At 43.2% G+C, this 13,475-nt stretch overlaps 1 protein-coding gene across 2 annotated transcripts in view; it reads left to right on the top strand.

Moving 5' to 3' along the window:
- Nucleotides 1-13,475, top strand: part of FTSJ3 (FtsJ RNA 2'-O-methyltransferase 3) — a 48,315-nt gene that overhangs the window by 33,780 nt on the left and 1,060 nt on the right. For both annotated transcript variants that reach the window (XM_030186067.1, XM_030186076.1), the window contains exons 12-21: nucleotides 30-185; nucleotides 519-654; nucleotides 819-1,024; nucleotides 1,347-1,461; nucleotides 1,546-1,639; nucleotides 1,880-2,096; nucleotides 3,556-3,650; nucleotides 3,830-3,932; nucleotides 11,304-11,487; nucleotides 12,018-12,112. In XM_030186067.1, coding sequence (XP_030041927.1) covers nucleotides 30-185; nucleotides 519-654; nucleotides 819-1,024; nucleotides 1,347-1,461; nucleotides 1,546-1,639; nucleotides 1,880-2,096; nucleotides 3,556-3,650; nucleotides 3,830-3,932; nucleotides 11,304-11,487; nucleotides 12,018-12,112 — 1,401 coding nt within the window. The remainder of the gene's footprint in view (nucleotides 1-29; nucleotides 186-518; nucleotides 655-818; nucleotides 1,025-1,346; nucleotides 1,462-1,545; nucleotides 1,640-1,879; nucleotides 2,097-3,555; nucleotides 3,651-3,829; nucleotides 3,933-11,303; nucleotides 11,488-12,017; nucleotides 12,113-13,475) is intronic.

Raw genomic sequence — 13,475 nt, 5'->3', positions numbered from 1 at the left:
TAATTATTCATTGTTTTCATTTCTTACAGTTTAAGCTCTGGTGAGGAAGAAGATGTGGCAGAAGGGCAACAGCAAAAAGGGTCACAGACCCTTGGCACAGAGCCCCAAGAGGAGGAGAAGGAGGAGCAGGAGCTGGAGCACAAACTGACAGAACTGAAGGCTGAGGAGCTGGCAGAGCTGAAGAGGTGACATTTTGAAAAGTGTTCGTGGAAAATGCAAACTTCTAAAGTACTAGAAGAGAGCAGCATTCTGGCTCACTTTTGCTGCTGCTGCCCTGGGGCTCCTGTGTCACTGCTGCTGCTTAGTGTGGCTCCCCTAGGGCTGCAGTCTTGCTGCTTCTACCGCTTAGCAGGGCTCACCTAGGACTGCCATCCCGCTGATGCTTCTGCTGCTTAGTAGGGCAGGGCTTTCTTGGGACTGCTGTCTTGCTGCTGCCGCTTTGTAGGGCAGGGTTGTCCTGGGACTGCCATCTCACCATTTGTGGTCTCTTCCCCATTTGTGATCTCTTTCTATATTAGGAAGAAGAAGAAGATCCTAAAGGAAAATAGACGTCGTCGTGAGCGCATTGAGTTGAAGATGGACCTTCCAGGTGTGTCCATCGCAGAGGAGGGTGATACAGGCATGTTTTCCTTAAAGAGCATCAGCAAAACCAAGGTCAGTGGCTAGGATTCCCAGTAACCTTCATGAAGCGCAATGGCACAGTTATGTGTGTGTGGGGAGTCTCATTACTGGAATAGCAGGGGGTGCTCTGGGTCAGCATTGAGATGCATTGGAAGAGCTGTAACAGTAGGGTGTTTTTTTTTTTTTTTTGCCTTCAGCTGCTAAATGAGATAACAAGGGGTGATATGAGCTCTGCCGATGCAGTCTTAGAAGAGCAGCTGCAGGGCGGGGAAATGTACCTTTCTGATGAGGAACCCTCAGAGGATGAGGTCTCTCTTGCCAGTGACCTGGATGAGGAAGATCTGGAGGAGATTCGAGCACGCGAAGAGAAACTGGAGAAGGAAAAGATGGCTTCCCAAAAAAAGTAAGACCGGGACGTAGCAAAAAACCAGGAAGGAGTACTTCCATTATTGGGGTAGGGGATATTTTGAGTGGTGGTAGAATGTAAGAACCTGTATGGGTGGTGGTGTCATCCTTCATTTCTCTTTGCTGCTTGTGGTTATTTGACCTTGTGCTTTAATGGTGAAATTATGATTGTTTCTGTCTTGGAGATGAAACAAACAGCTTCTTTGGATATTAGTTCTGAACACTTTTGTGTAGCTGTTTGTCCATTCAGAGCTGTGCTGGCCAATGGCCGGCAAATTGGGTTTTTCAATTGCCCTGTCTGACTGAACTCTCTTTGGCAGAGTGACTTTCTCTGCGGATGCTGCACCCAGTGATGAGGATGAAAACCCACTGGTTGTACCTCTGGAAGAAAAGTCAGTGAGGCAGGAACGGGAGACCAGCCTGTGGTTTGGGAAGGTGAGGGTTAAAACATCTTTCGTGATCTACAGCTGTGGCTTTTGCCCTGATGTGCACTTAACTTCATGTCTACGTTATTTTCAGGATATTTTTGCTGGGATAGGGGAAGATGCAGATGAGGAACTTGAGATTAAACAATCCAAGACACTGCACAGAAAAAGAGGAGGTGCTATATCAGGTATGGGGGTCTTTCTATTGGAAGGTAGGAGCAGGCAGATAGACAAGAGAGAGCTCAAGGAATGAAGGAACCATGTCAAAGAATGGGCAGAGCATATTTAAGTGGAGGGTGTGGAAATGGATAAGGAACAAGCTATTCAAGGAGAACAGTTGCAGAGGGATAGTGTAGAAATTGAAGAGGGGGAAGGGGGAGAGAGGTTGCTGGAATATTCTTCCCTAATATACAATGTTTATCTCTCAGAGGATGGCAGGAGGAGCCCTCAGGGGGCAGAAAAAATTACCCCTTCTGAAAAGAAAGGAAGAAAACTCCAGGCGCAGCACCTGGAGGATGAGGAGCTGGCCAAGCAGAAAGCAGCAGATGAAAGGGTTAAAGACCAGCCAGCTGTGATTGGAAGGGATGGGATCCCTACTGCGGAGCCCGACTCCAGCTCTGAGAGTGACAGCAGCGAGGAGGAAAGGTGAAGGCCTTATGGCGTGAAAAGGTCCCATATACTTGTGCTAGCAAGTATATGTGGGTATGAATGTAACTGTACATGTGTGCATGTATGAGACAATGAGTGTAGACCATTGTGTGTTTATATCAAGGATGCATATGGATGAGGTTATATGTTTGTGTATCTGCCTGGATACTTAAAAAAACAAAACACAGTTTGTGTCTCTTGTCCCACGAGATATTTTAAAATGACACATCCTATATAATAAAACACACCTCCAACATTCTGAAGCTGACTGCATGGTTGAGGCATTCCTGCTCTCTGTATCCATCTCCTGAATTGACGTCACGTACTTCTGGGTTCGTCACAAGCAGAAGTGACCAACCACACGAGGTTTCTTGGCTTCAGAATGTTGGAGGTGCATTCTATTAAATAGGATTATTCAGTTCCTTGAAGCACAGCCAGAGCTCAGCGTCCTGCACAGTAACGCTCAGACACCAGAGAGAGGGGGGGGGGGGGGGACCTGACACCAGAGAGAGAGAGGGAGGGGGGGGGACCTGACACCAGAGAGAGGGGGGGGGGGCCTGACACCAGAGAGGGGGGGGGAGGTATCTCTGTCACACACACATTCTCTCTCTCACAGTCAATGTCTTTCTGTCTCTCACTCTCACACACTGTCTCTCACACACTCTATGTCTCACACTGTATCACATTCACTCTCTATGTGTCACACAGTCACTCACACACTCTTGGTCTCATACACTCAGTCTCTGTGTCTCACGTATACTCTCTCACACACGCTATCTGTGTGAAACACACTCTCTCTCTCACACTGTGTCTCACGCACTTGCACACACTCTCTCACACCCAGACTCTCTCTCTCTCTCTCACACATACACACACTCGCACATTCACTCTCTCTCTCACACTCAGTCACTCTCACATACACTCTCTCAAACATACACACTCCGAGGAAAACCTTTCTAGCGCCCGTTTCATTTGTGTCAGAAACGGGCCTGTTTTACTAGTAAGTAATATTTCACGCCCTACCCTCTTTTTGCTCATATCTCATTGCTCTCTCTTGCTTGTCCCCTGCACCCTGGTGTTCAGCTCTGCTTAGGACAGTGTCATGGCTTATCTTGCATAATACTGAATCTATTTGTTTCCATATTGACTATATCATCAGATTTGTATTGCCTACAGCTTAAATCAGTTGAGTCTTTTCCTGCTTGTGTTGATTTGTGTGATCTTGAAATGCTGTAATTGTTAGTGCTCCTAGAGAGTTCCAGAATAAGCATCCTGTTGAATATTGACCATGGATAGTGCCTTGTTTGAGAAGTAATAAGTCTCATAGCTGAGTTAGAACAGATCATGTGTCAGTAAATGTGAGGCTGAGAGGGATGTCTGGTGTTTGTTTCTTTGATTCTGAATTAAAGCAATAGCTCTTCCCTGGTTTGATGCCAACTCCTTCTGCTGCACTCAGGGAGATCCAAGCGATGAAGAAAAAGATGGTGAAGAAACGCCCACTGGAGGAAGATGAGAGCGAAGGCTTTGAGGTCGTTCCTATTGAGCACACAGGTTAGCAGATGGAGTTCAGTGTCTTCATGGCAGTCTTGCAGCTCCAATGACTCAACCACATAATTCCCAAATTACTCTTTTCCATGTGCTTCTCATTATTCATTTTGACTTATATGCAGAGATTCTGGGGTGAATTCTTGTGCAATTATTACTGCTTTAATTGCTTTTACTTTCTGTAGTGAAAAAGGCCCGAATTCTGGACCCTGAAGGACTAGCTCTGGGAACCGTGATTGCTACTTCGAAGAAGGCAACTAGAGATCTGATGGATGGATCCTTTAACAGGTACATCATGAGGAGGTAGTGAGATGCCAGCTTTTCTCAGTTCACCTTTGTTGTCATCTCTGTTTGGAGTGGACAGGATTACCAGATGATTCCATGTCACCTAAAACAGGTGACCCAGTCCTGGGCCTATCCCATTGCATGCATAGAAATGGAGTTTGGGTATCCCTATTTATTTATTGCATTTGTATCCCACATTTTCCCACCGTATGGCAGGTTCAATGTGGCTTATATATTGCTAAAAAGGCGGTTACAAAATTTAAGTAGGGTTAAATTTGAGTAGGGTTAAATGGTCAGTATTCTCAATGGAGTAACAAAGAGAGGGAACCAAGTACAAAAAGACTAAACAAAAAAGAAGAGCACAAAGGGCCTTTAAAAACAGGAGGGAACACAGTTTTTTCATTAAAATAATCCTTTAATGGTAAACTTTGATTGAAGAGAGACCCGACACGAGCCGTGTTCCGGTGCTGCCGCACCTGCGTCAGGGGTCACACCAATGACAAAGGAGGCTTCAATAGACTAATTCTTTCCGAAATTTTGTATAATATATTCCTCCAGCTCTTCCTCTTTGAAACTACAAAATTCGGAAAGAATTAGTCTATTGAAGCCTCCTTTGTCATTGGTGTGACCCCTGAAGCACCGAAACACGGCCCGTGTCGGGTCTCTCTTCAATCAAAGTTTACCATTAAAGGATTATTTTAATGAAAAAACTGTGTTCCCTCCTGTTTTTAAAGGTCCTTTGTGCTCTTCTTTTTTGTTCAGTATTCTCAATGGAAACAGGTAGATAGTGGGGTTCCCCAGGGGTTTGTGCTTTTTAACATATTTATAAATGATCTAGAGATGGGAGTAACTAGTGAAGTAATTAAATTTGCTGACGACACAAAGTTACTCAAAGTTGCTAAATTGCAAGAGGATTGTGAAAAATTACAAGAGGACCTTACGAGACTGGGAGACTGGGCGTCTAAATGGCAGATGACATTTAATGTGAACAAGTGCAAAGTGATGCATGTGGGAAAGAGGAACCCGAACTATAGCTACCTAATGCAAGGTTCCATGTTGGAGTTACCAACCAAGAAAGGGATCTCGACATTGAAACCCTTTGCTCAGTGTGCTGCGGCGGCTAAGAAAGCAAATAGAATGTTAGTTATTATTAGGAAAGGAATGGAAAACAAAATGAGGATGTTATAATGCCTTTGTTTCGGTCCATGCTGCGACCGCACCTCGAATATTGTGTTCAATTCTGGTCGCCGCATCTCAAAAAAGATATGGTGGAATTAGAGAAGGGCAATGAAAATGATAAAGGGGATGGGATGACCTTCCTATGAGGAAAGGCTGAAGCAGCTAGGGCTCTTCAGCTTGGAGAAAAGACGGCTAAGGGTAGATATGATAGAGGTCTATAAAATTATGAGTGGAGTGGAACGGGTAGACGTGAATTGTTTGTTTACTCTATCCAAAAATACTAGGACTAGGGGGCATTTGATGTAGCTGCAAAGTAGTAAATTTAATACGAACCGGAGAAAATATTTCTTCACTCAACGAGTAATTAAACTCTGGAATTCATTGCCAGAGAATGTGGTAAAGGCGGTTAGCTTAGTGGAGTTTAAAAAAGGTCTGGACGGCTTCCTAAAGGAAAAGTCCATATAGCATTATTAAATTGAGTTGGGAAAATCCACTGCTTATTTCTGGGATAAGCAGCATAAAATGTCTCTCCCTGCAATGCAGTACATAAAAGCCAGGCCCTGCTTAGCCTAAGATAACCCTGGAGTCAGGAGCATTCTGAGCTGGGATTGTGTCGTGTCTTGCCCCCTAGTGCCCCTGCCTCGCCCACTGCATCATGGCCAAACAGGGGAGACTATGGGTGGAGAGTGATTTTTGCGCCTTTCCTGTCTTGTGCCCTGTTCAGCTACACCACTCGTAGAGGCCCCAGGATTACACTGTCCGGAGATATCTGATGTCTAGTAATAGATGGCAATCGTGACTCACTGAAAGCAATTAGTTCTGCTATATGATCATTTCCCCTCATATCTATAAAAACAATTCTTTTTTTTTTTTGTATTTAAATAAATTGTACAATTTATATAACAGCACATACTGTATATTGATGTGTTTGCATCGGATTAAATCATACATGCAAAGAAAACAAAAAATGGAAAAAATCTGTATTTCTTCTATTGTGGTTTTGGTTCCATTAGAAAATGGACGAGGACAAAGAAAAGCTGCAAGATCTTTAAAAATTATGGGAAAAAAAACCCTTTTCAGTTACTGTTAACTCTGCTTGTGAATTCAATTTGGGTTAAAGCAAAATAAGAGAATGTGGATCATTTTCTTTCAAAATGACTCCAAAATGGAAGTACGTAAGTAACATAGTAACATATTAGATGACGGCAGAAAAAGACCTGCATAGTCCATCCAATCTGCCCAAGACAAACTCATATGTGTATACCTTACCTTGAATTTGTACCTGTCCTTTTCAGGGCACAGACCATATAAGTCTGCCCAGCAGTATTTCCCGCCTCCCAACCACCAGTCCCGCCCTCCCATCACCAGCTCTGGTACAGACCGTATAAGTCTGCCCTCCCCTATCCTCGCCTCCCAACTACCAACCCCTCTTCCCCCCACCTGCTCCGCCACCCAATTTCAGCTAAGCTTCTGAGGATCCATTCCTTCTGCACAGGATTCCTCTATGCTTGTCCCACGCATGTTTGAACTCCGTTACCGTTTGCATCTCCACCACCTCCCACGGGATGGCATTCCAAGCGTCCACCACCCTCTCCGTGAAAAAATACTTCCTGACATCTTTCCTGAGTCTGCCCCCCTTCAATCTCATTTCATGTCCTCTCGTTCTACCGCCTTCCCATCTCCAGAAAAGATTTGTTTGCGGATTAATACCTTTCAAATATTTGAACGTCTGTATCATATCACCCCTGTTCCTCCTTTCCTCCAGGGTGTACATGTTCAGGTCAGCAAGCCTCTCTTCATACGTCTTGGAACGCAAATCCCATACCATCCTCGTAGCTTTTCTTTGCACCGCTTCCATTTTTTTAACATCCTTCGCAAGATACGGCCTCCAAAACTGAACACAATATTCCAGGTGGGGCCTCACCAACGTCTTATACAGGGGCATTAAAACCTCCTTTCTTCTGCTGGTCACTCCTCTCTCTATACAGCCTAGCAATCTTCTAGCTACGGCCATAAGTACATAAATGTTGCCATACAGGGACAGACCAAAGGTCCATAGAGCTCAGCATCCTGTTTCCAACAGTGGCCAATCCAGGTTACAACTATCTGGCAAGATCCCAAAACAGAACTACATTTTATGCTGCTTAACCTAGAAATAAGCAATGGATTTTCCCCAAGTCTTCTATCTTAATAATCTTTTAGTAAATTATTCAAACCTTTTTTTTAAACCCCGCTAAGCTAACTGCTTTTACCACATTATCTGGCAATGGATTCTAGAATTTAATTACTCGTTGAGTGAATAAGATCCGATTTGTTTTAAATTAACTTCATTGCTTGTCCCCTAGTCTTAGTATTTTTGGAAAGAGTAAACAAGCGATTCACGTCTACCTGTTCCACTCCACTCAATATTTTACAGACCTCTATCATATCTCCCTTCAGCCGTCTTTTCTCCAAGCTGAAGAGCCCTAGCCACTTTAGCCTTTCCTCATAGGGAAGTCATTCCATCTCTTTTATCATTTTCGTCACCCTTCTCTGTACCTTTTCTAATTCCACTATATCTTTTTTGAGATATGGTAACCAGAATTGCATACAGTTTTCGAGGTGCGGTTGCACCATGGAGTGATACAAAGGCATTATAACATCCTCATTTTTGTTTTCTATTCTTTTCCTAAATATACCTAACATTCCATTTGCTTTCTTAGCCGCCGCTGCACACTGAGCAGAGGGTTTCAACGTATCATCAACGATGACACCTAGATCCCTTTCCTGGTCGGTGACACCTAATGTGGAACCTTGTATCACGTAGCTATAGTTTGGGTTCCTCTTTCTCACATGTATCACTTTGCACTTGCTAACAGGCCTAGTTACCTAATCACTGAATTCACAATATGATCCTTCGATGTGAGGGTTCTGAAAAAGTCCGCTTCCGTAGGAGACCAGATGCCCAACCCAAACGTTCAGCAGCCAGCAAAGATGTTGAAGGAAGCATTGGGACCCACCCAGGACATCTCGCATGAAGAATTAAAATGGCTTCTGATGCTGGTTTCCAGTGCATGTAAATTTCTTTCATGCGTATTCATTGTAGATACCCTAAAAAAAACTGACGGGGACTAGAGTCAGAGATTGAACTTCTTTTTTTTTTTTTTCTGGAGAAATGCAGGAAACTTCTTAACAGTAATGCTAGCATATATCCTGGTGTTTCCAGAGTTTCCTAGGCTAAACGGAAAAAATTTAAAAAATTTTGTCAGGCAGTTAGAAAAAGTGATGAAAACGTTTCTTTTTTTTTTAATTCTCAAGATACACCTGGCCATCCCCAGCTCTGTAGCTCCTATAAGCCGATTTCACTCCTTAATGTGGATTATAAAATCTTTACAAAAATATTAGCCCGTAGGTTACAAGAACAAATGCCGCACATAATACACGCAGATCAGGCGGGATTTATAGCTGGACGTCAAACATTCGATAATATTAGATGTCTAATACATGTCCTCCAACAAGTGAGGGATGATCAGACGCCAGCAGTCCTGCTTTCAATTGATGCTGAGAAAGCGTTTGATCGCGTGGACTGGACATTTTTATTTGCGGTATTACAGGGAGATACTTAGCCTGGCTCCAACTCCTATACAAAGGCCCTTTAGCCACATTAAAAATTAACGGAGCATATACTAAAACGTTTAACCTAGGGCGAGGGACCCGACAGGGATGTGCGGTATCTCCGCTCCTTTTTGCCTTATATATAGAACCATTGGCCTGCCTGGTGAGGAAAGATAAGGAGGTTAGAGGGATAGTGAGAGGATGGAGAGAACATAAACTTATGCTTTTTGCTGATGATATTTTATTGACGTTAGCACAACCTGAAATTTCAGTAAAGAGGGTAATAGAACATATGACACACTATGGACAGTTATCCGGGTTTAAACCAAATCTAGCTAAATCTGTATTTCTTAATCTTACAGTAGCACCAGGAGATCTGCCGGGTCTTCGTGCAGCTTTCCCATTTGTTTGGGCGCAAAAATCCATTAGGTATCTAGGCATACAGATAACACCAAAGGTGGAGGACCTTTTTCTTGCTAATTTCCCTGGTAAGACAGAGGAGTTATTTAAAGAACTTGATGGCTGGGAAGGCATTAATATTTCTTGGAAGGGCCGTATACACGCTGTTAAGATGATGCTGCTTCCCAAATTACTATATCTCTTTCTGGCGCTACCTCTCCCAATCCCGGCCTCCTTCTTTGTTAAGCTGAATCGCAAAATCTTTGCGTATATCTGGAGGAAGCGCCCACCGAGAGTGCGACGAGCGATGATGTACCAACCCTATGAACGAGGAGGCATGGGAGTTCCCAATTTTTTTCTTTATTATCAAGCAGCCCAACTAAGAGTATTGGCGGAGTGGACCACCGGGGCCTCAAAGAAATGGTTGCATTGGGAGAGGGCATGGCTACATAGGCGTGAGATTGAAGATATTCTATGGATACCAGGGGGAGAACTAGCACATATCATAAAACAGATGCCTCTAGCTTTGAAACACCCGCTTATGACATGGTATCAGATTAGAAAACAAATGTTCCCGGAGAGGAACTACTATAGACAATCAGCGATCAGATGGGCGAAGGTATTCCCAATGGGAGGGTCAGAAAAGGTATTCGACACATGGGCTAAAGCGGGATTGCGTACATTGGGACAGGTTTAGAAGGAGGGAGAGTGGGTTAGCTTTGCAAATCTGCAAGAGGAGTATGGACTGGAGGAAAGGGATCTGGCCTACTACTGCAGCCTTCGGAACTTTGTTAAGAGGCGAGCACAAGAAGAATTAGAGGTAACTGAAACAGCCCTAGAATTAGCAATATGCAGGGGGGGCGGAAAGGGTAGTATCACTCGTATCTATCTAGCCCTATTGAGCTGTACAGATCCTCAGGTATTCTACCATGCGAGATGGGGAAAAGGCGCTGCAATACTCTTATCCTAAGGAGGTGTGGGTGAGGAATTATAAATACTTGCTCAGATCTTCTTTAGCACAATCAGTAAATGAAAATGAGTTCAAAATGTTGTATTGGTGGTACTACACCCCCGTTAAACTACAAAAAATATATCCGGGTCTGACGGGACAATGCTGGCGGGAGTGTGGTCAAAGGGGCACATTCCTTCATGGTGGGAATGCCCGAAAGCAAAAGTATACTGGGCGAAAGTGGTGGAATTGGTCAATAAAGTAATCCAAAAGCCCTACCCAAATAGGGCAGAACAATGCCTACTCCACTTCCGGCCGATATCAATCCCTAGCTGGCAACATAGACTAGCAACCCAATACTTTGCAGCGGCCAAAATCGCATTAGCCAGGGCATGGAAGCAAGTGGAAATGCCAACGTTGCAGGTGGTGACGCAGAAAGTAGATTTCCTTTACCAAATGTCAAAGCTAACGGCATTACGAAGAGGGACTATGATGACCTTCACGAAAATATGGACACTATATGAACAATTACAAGAGCAAGATCAAACACCACGGGTCTAGGGGGAGGGAATATACAAGGTGGGGAAATGGGGGGATTAACTATGTAATAGCTATATGATACTGTTTAGATGTCAATGTATCTTGAATGGTTAACAATAAAAAATTACTAAAAAAAAAAAAAAGATACACCTGGCCAGTTTGTGTTTCAGGATATCCACAATTAAGAGATGAAATCTGGATCTGCATTCAGTGGAGGCAGTTCATGCAGATTTCTCTCATACATATTTGTTGTAAATATCCTGAAAACCTGACTGGCTGGCTGTCTCCTGAGGATTGGGTTGCAAACCCCTGCTGTAGTGTAGATATAAAACAGCTTGTAAATAAAAAGTGTATATTTTATTTGAAAGAATCAACTGTCTTTTCTATCAGAATGGGAAATCAAGCCAAGAATCTTTCTTCCTCCATTGTTGTTCCTGCTCAGTAAACTTTCTGTATCTGTTAACCAGTACGTTTTTCAGATTTTTGGTTTGCATTTCTATATATTTCTTTATATTTGATTTTTTGCCTTACATTTGATATTTCTTATATCACATTCTCCTTTTTCCTAGGGGCAACATTTGTATAGATCTCTCCCTTTTTTTGTCAGAAATGTGTTCCTGTCTCGACTGATTCTGTTGCTTTAATTCAGGATCATGGTGAGATTACTTTCTGTCAAAGTTGACGATGGATGTCACCTCATCTTTCCCTTAAAGGTACACCTTTAATGAAGAGGATGAGGAGCTGCCAGAATGGTTTATGGAAGAAGAAAAGAAGCACAGAATGAAGCAGCTTCCCGTTGACCGCAAGATGGTGGAAGAGTACCGGCAGCGCTGGCGGGAACTTAATGCTCGGCCTATTAAGAAGGTGGCGGAAGCCAAGGCCAGAAAGAAGAGGCGGGTAAGAACATTCCTTGTAGCATTTTTTTTTTTGCTAGTAACTGGTTTATGCTTCTGGGTTGTCAAATTTTAAACTAGGACTACTTATCTTTACAAGAACAGGTTGTTTTAGATCTGTCATGTGATCTTCATCCTGCACTCTAATTTGATCTGGCACGCTTTAATTAGCAAGAATGCCAAGGCCCCCCACACAAGAAACCCATTGTCTTCCCATGTGGTGTTCTCAAGGGCCACAAGGTGACATCGGGCCAGGGAAATTCACTCATTGTTACTTTGGCAAATCATACTTCCTTAGTCATACTCAAAAGTGATATAGCGGTGAACGTGAGAGTACGGAGCCAATAATATTGCAAGTGACTTCTCCTCCTGCCCTTTCCAAAGGATAGATGATGTGTAAGCAGTGCTGCCTTGTAAACTTGATTCACATTTATGCCTTCACATTAGTGCTGCTCAGGGATAGAGGGGAGAGTAAGGCAGCCATTCTGGGCGACATTAACCCCCCCCCCCCCCCCCCCCATCCATTTCCCACAGATGCTGAAGAAACTGGAGCAGGCCAAGAAGAAAGCTGAGGCTGTGGTGAACACTGTGGATGTCTCAGAGCGGGAGAAAGTGGCCCAGCTACGCAGGTGAGATCAATACCAGCAATTTACTTCTGCTGCAGTACAGATGTGCATTTGGATTGATAGTGTACCTTAAAAAAATTGAGTGTGCACAAAATCGATGTAATGCCCTTTAACCTATGAATTATTGCACATTAAGTCAATGGGGTATATATATATATATATATATATATACAGTTAATTAAAACAAATGTGTGAAATGAATTGAAAAAAGCCTGATGTTTGGGTGGTGGTGGGGGACCCATTCAAAACAAAACATTTTGCCCTTTCCACATCTCTGTGGTGCAACGATCATTTCCCATTGATTGCTAATACCACTTCCTGAATTTCTGTTGAGGTGGTATTAAAAATAATGAAACAGTCTAAAAACTTGACGCTAACACCTCGCCTCCCTGTTCCACTCATTTCCTGTGTCTTTCCCCTTCTCAAACATTTCCTCTCCCCCTATACCTTATGCTGTCTCTCCTGCTTCTGTTTCAGCCTCCTACCTACCACTTTGCGTTCCCTCCTCCCCCTTCACCGTCTGCTACCCTGTCCCTGCTGTCATCTCTCAGGTCACCCCTGCCATCAGTCCTACAGATGACTTAGTAAACGTGCAGGAAAGTAAATAAACTTAGGGTATCCTTAAGGCATGAAGTAAAATTCTAGAAGTATTTTTTTCAGTCAGTACATAATTAAATAACAGAATTTGCATTATTTAGCCAAATGGTCCCCTGTGGTTCTACACCTTCCGCTTGTGGGAATGAGTTTCAGAGAATGGACTTTCCTATTTGGGTGTTGATGGGCGTTTCCAAGTGACCCATAATGGCCACTGTCCGAGACAGGATGCTGGGATTGATGGACCATTGACTGGGCTGGCCTATCCATTAGAATTAAGCAGCTGCCTAGGTTAGCAGCTTTTGAGTGCGGCAAACAGCAGTCACAGTCACAAGAAAACATTAAGTCCTGACAGTAAGAAAAGCTCACAGAACAATCAGCATTTACTTTTATCTGCAGAGAGGGTGGGCATCTTTTAGATAGTTTATAGTTTATTAGACATTTGCTATACCATCTAGGCTAACTAGCAGGCCTTGGTGGTTTGCAATAATCAAACGGTAAAAGGAAAGGAACTGCAACAAGTTGATAGAAAAGATAAGCAAGCAAGAAACATGCACTTTTACTGAGGAAAGTGATTTTTAAAAATTAGCCTAATTGTTTGTTTGTGTGTGTGTGTATATACAGGGTATATATATGCAAAACAAAGTAGACTATTTAAAAGTATGATATCCAGATAAGCACTTTTACAGGATTGTTCTGGGAGGGATATTGTTCAGTAAAACACTCTTGCTGAATTTCAATTATCTGAATCTCATGGGGATCTACCAGCATG

This window comes from Microcaecilia unicolor, chromosome 1 (genome assembly GCF_901765095.1).
Source record: "Microcaecilia unicolor chromosome 1, aMicUni1.1, whole genome shotgun sequence".
NCBI classification, from domain to species: domain Eukaryota; kingdom Metazoa; phylum Chordata; class Amphibia; order Gymnophiona; family Siphonopidae; genus Microcaecilia; species Microcaecilia unicolor.
Note: the sequence above shows the minus strand (reverse complement) of the source record. Positions and strands in the feature narration are given on the sequence as shown.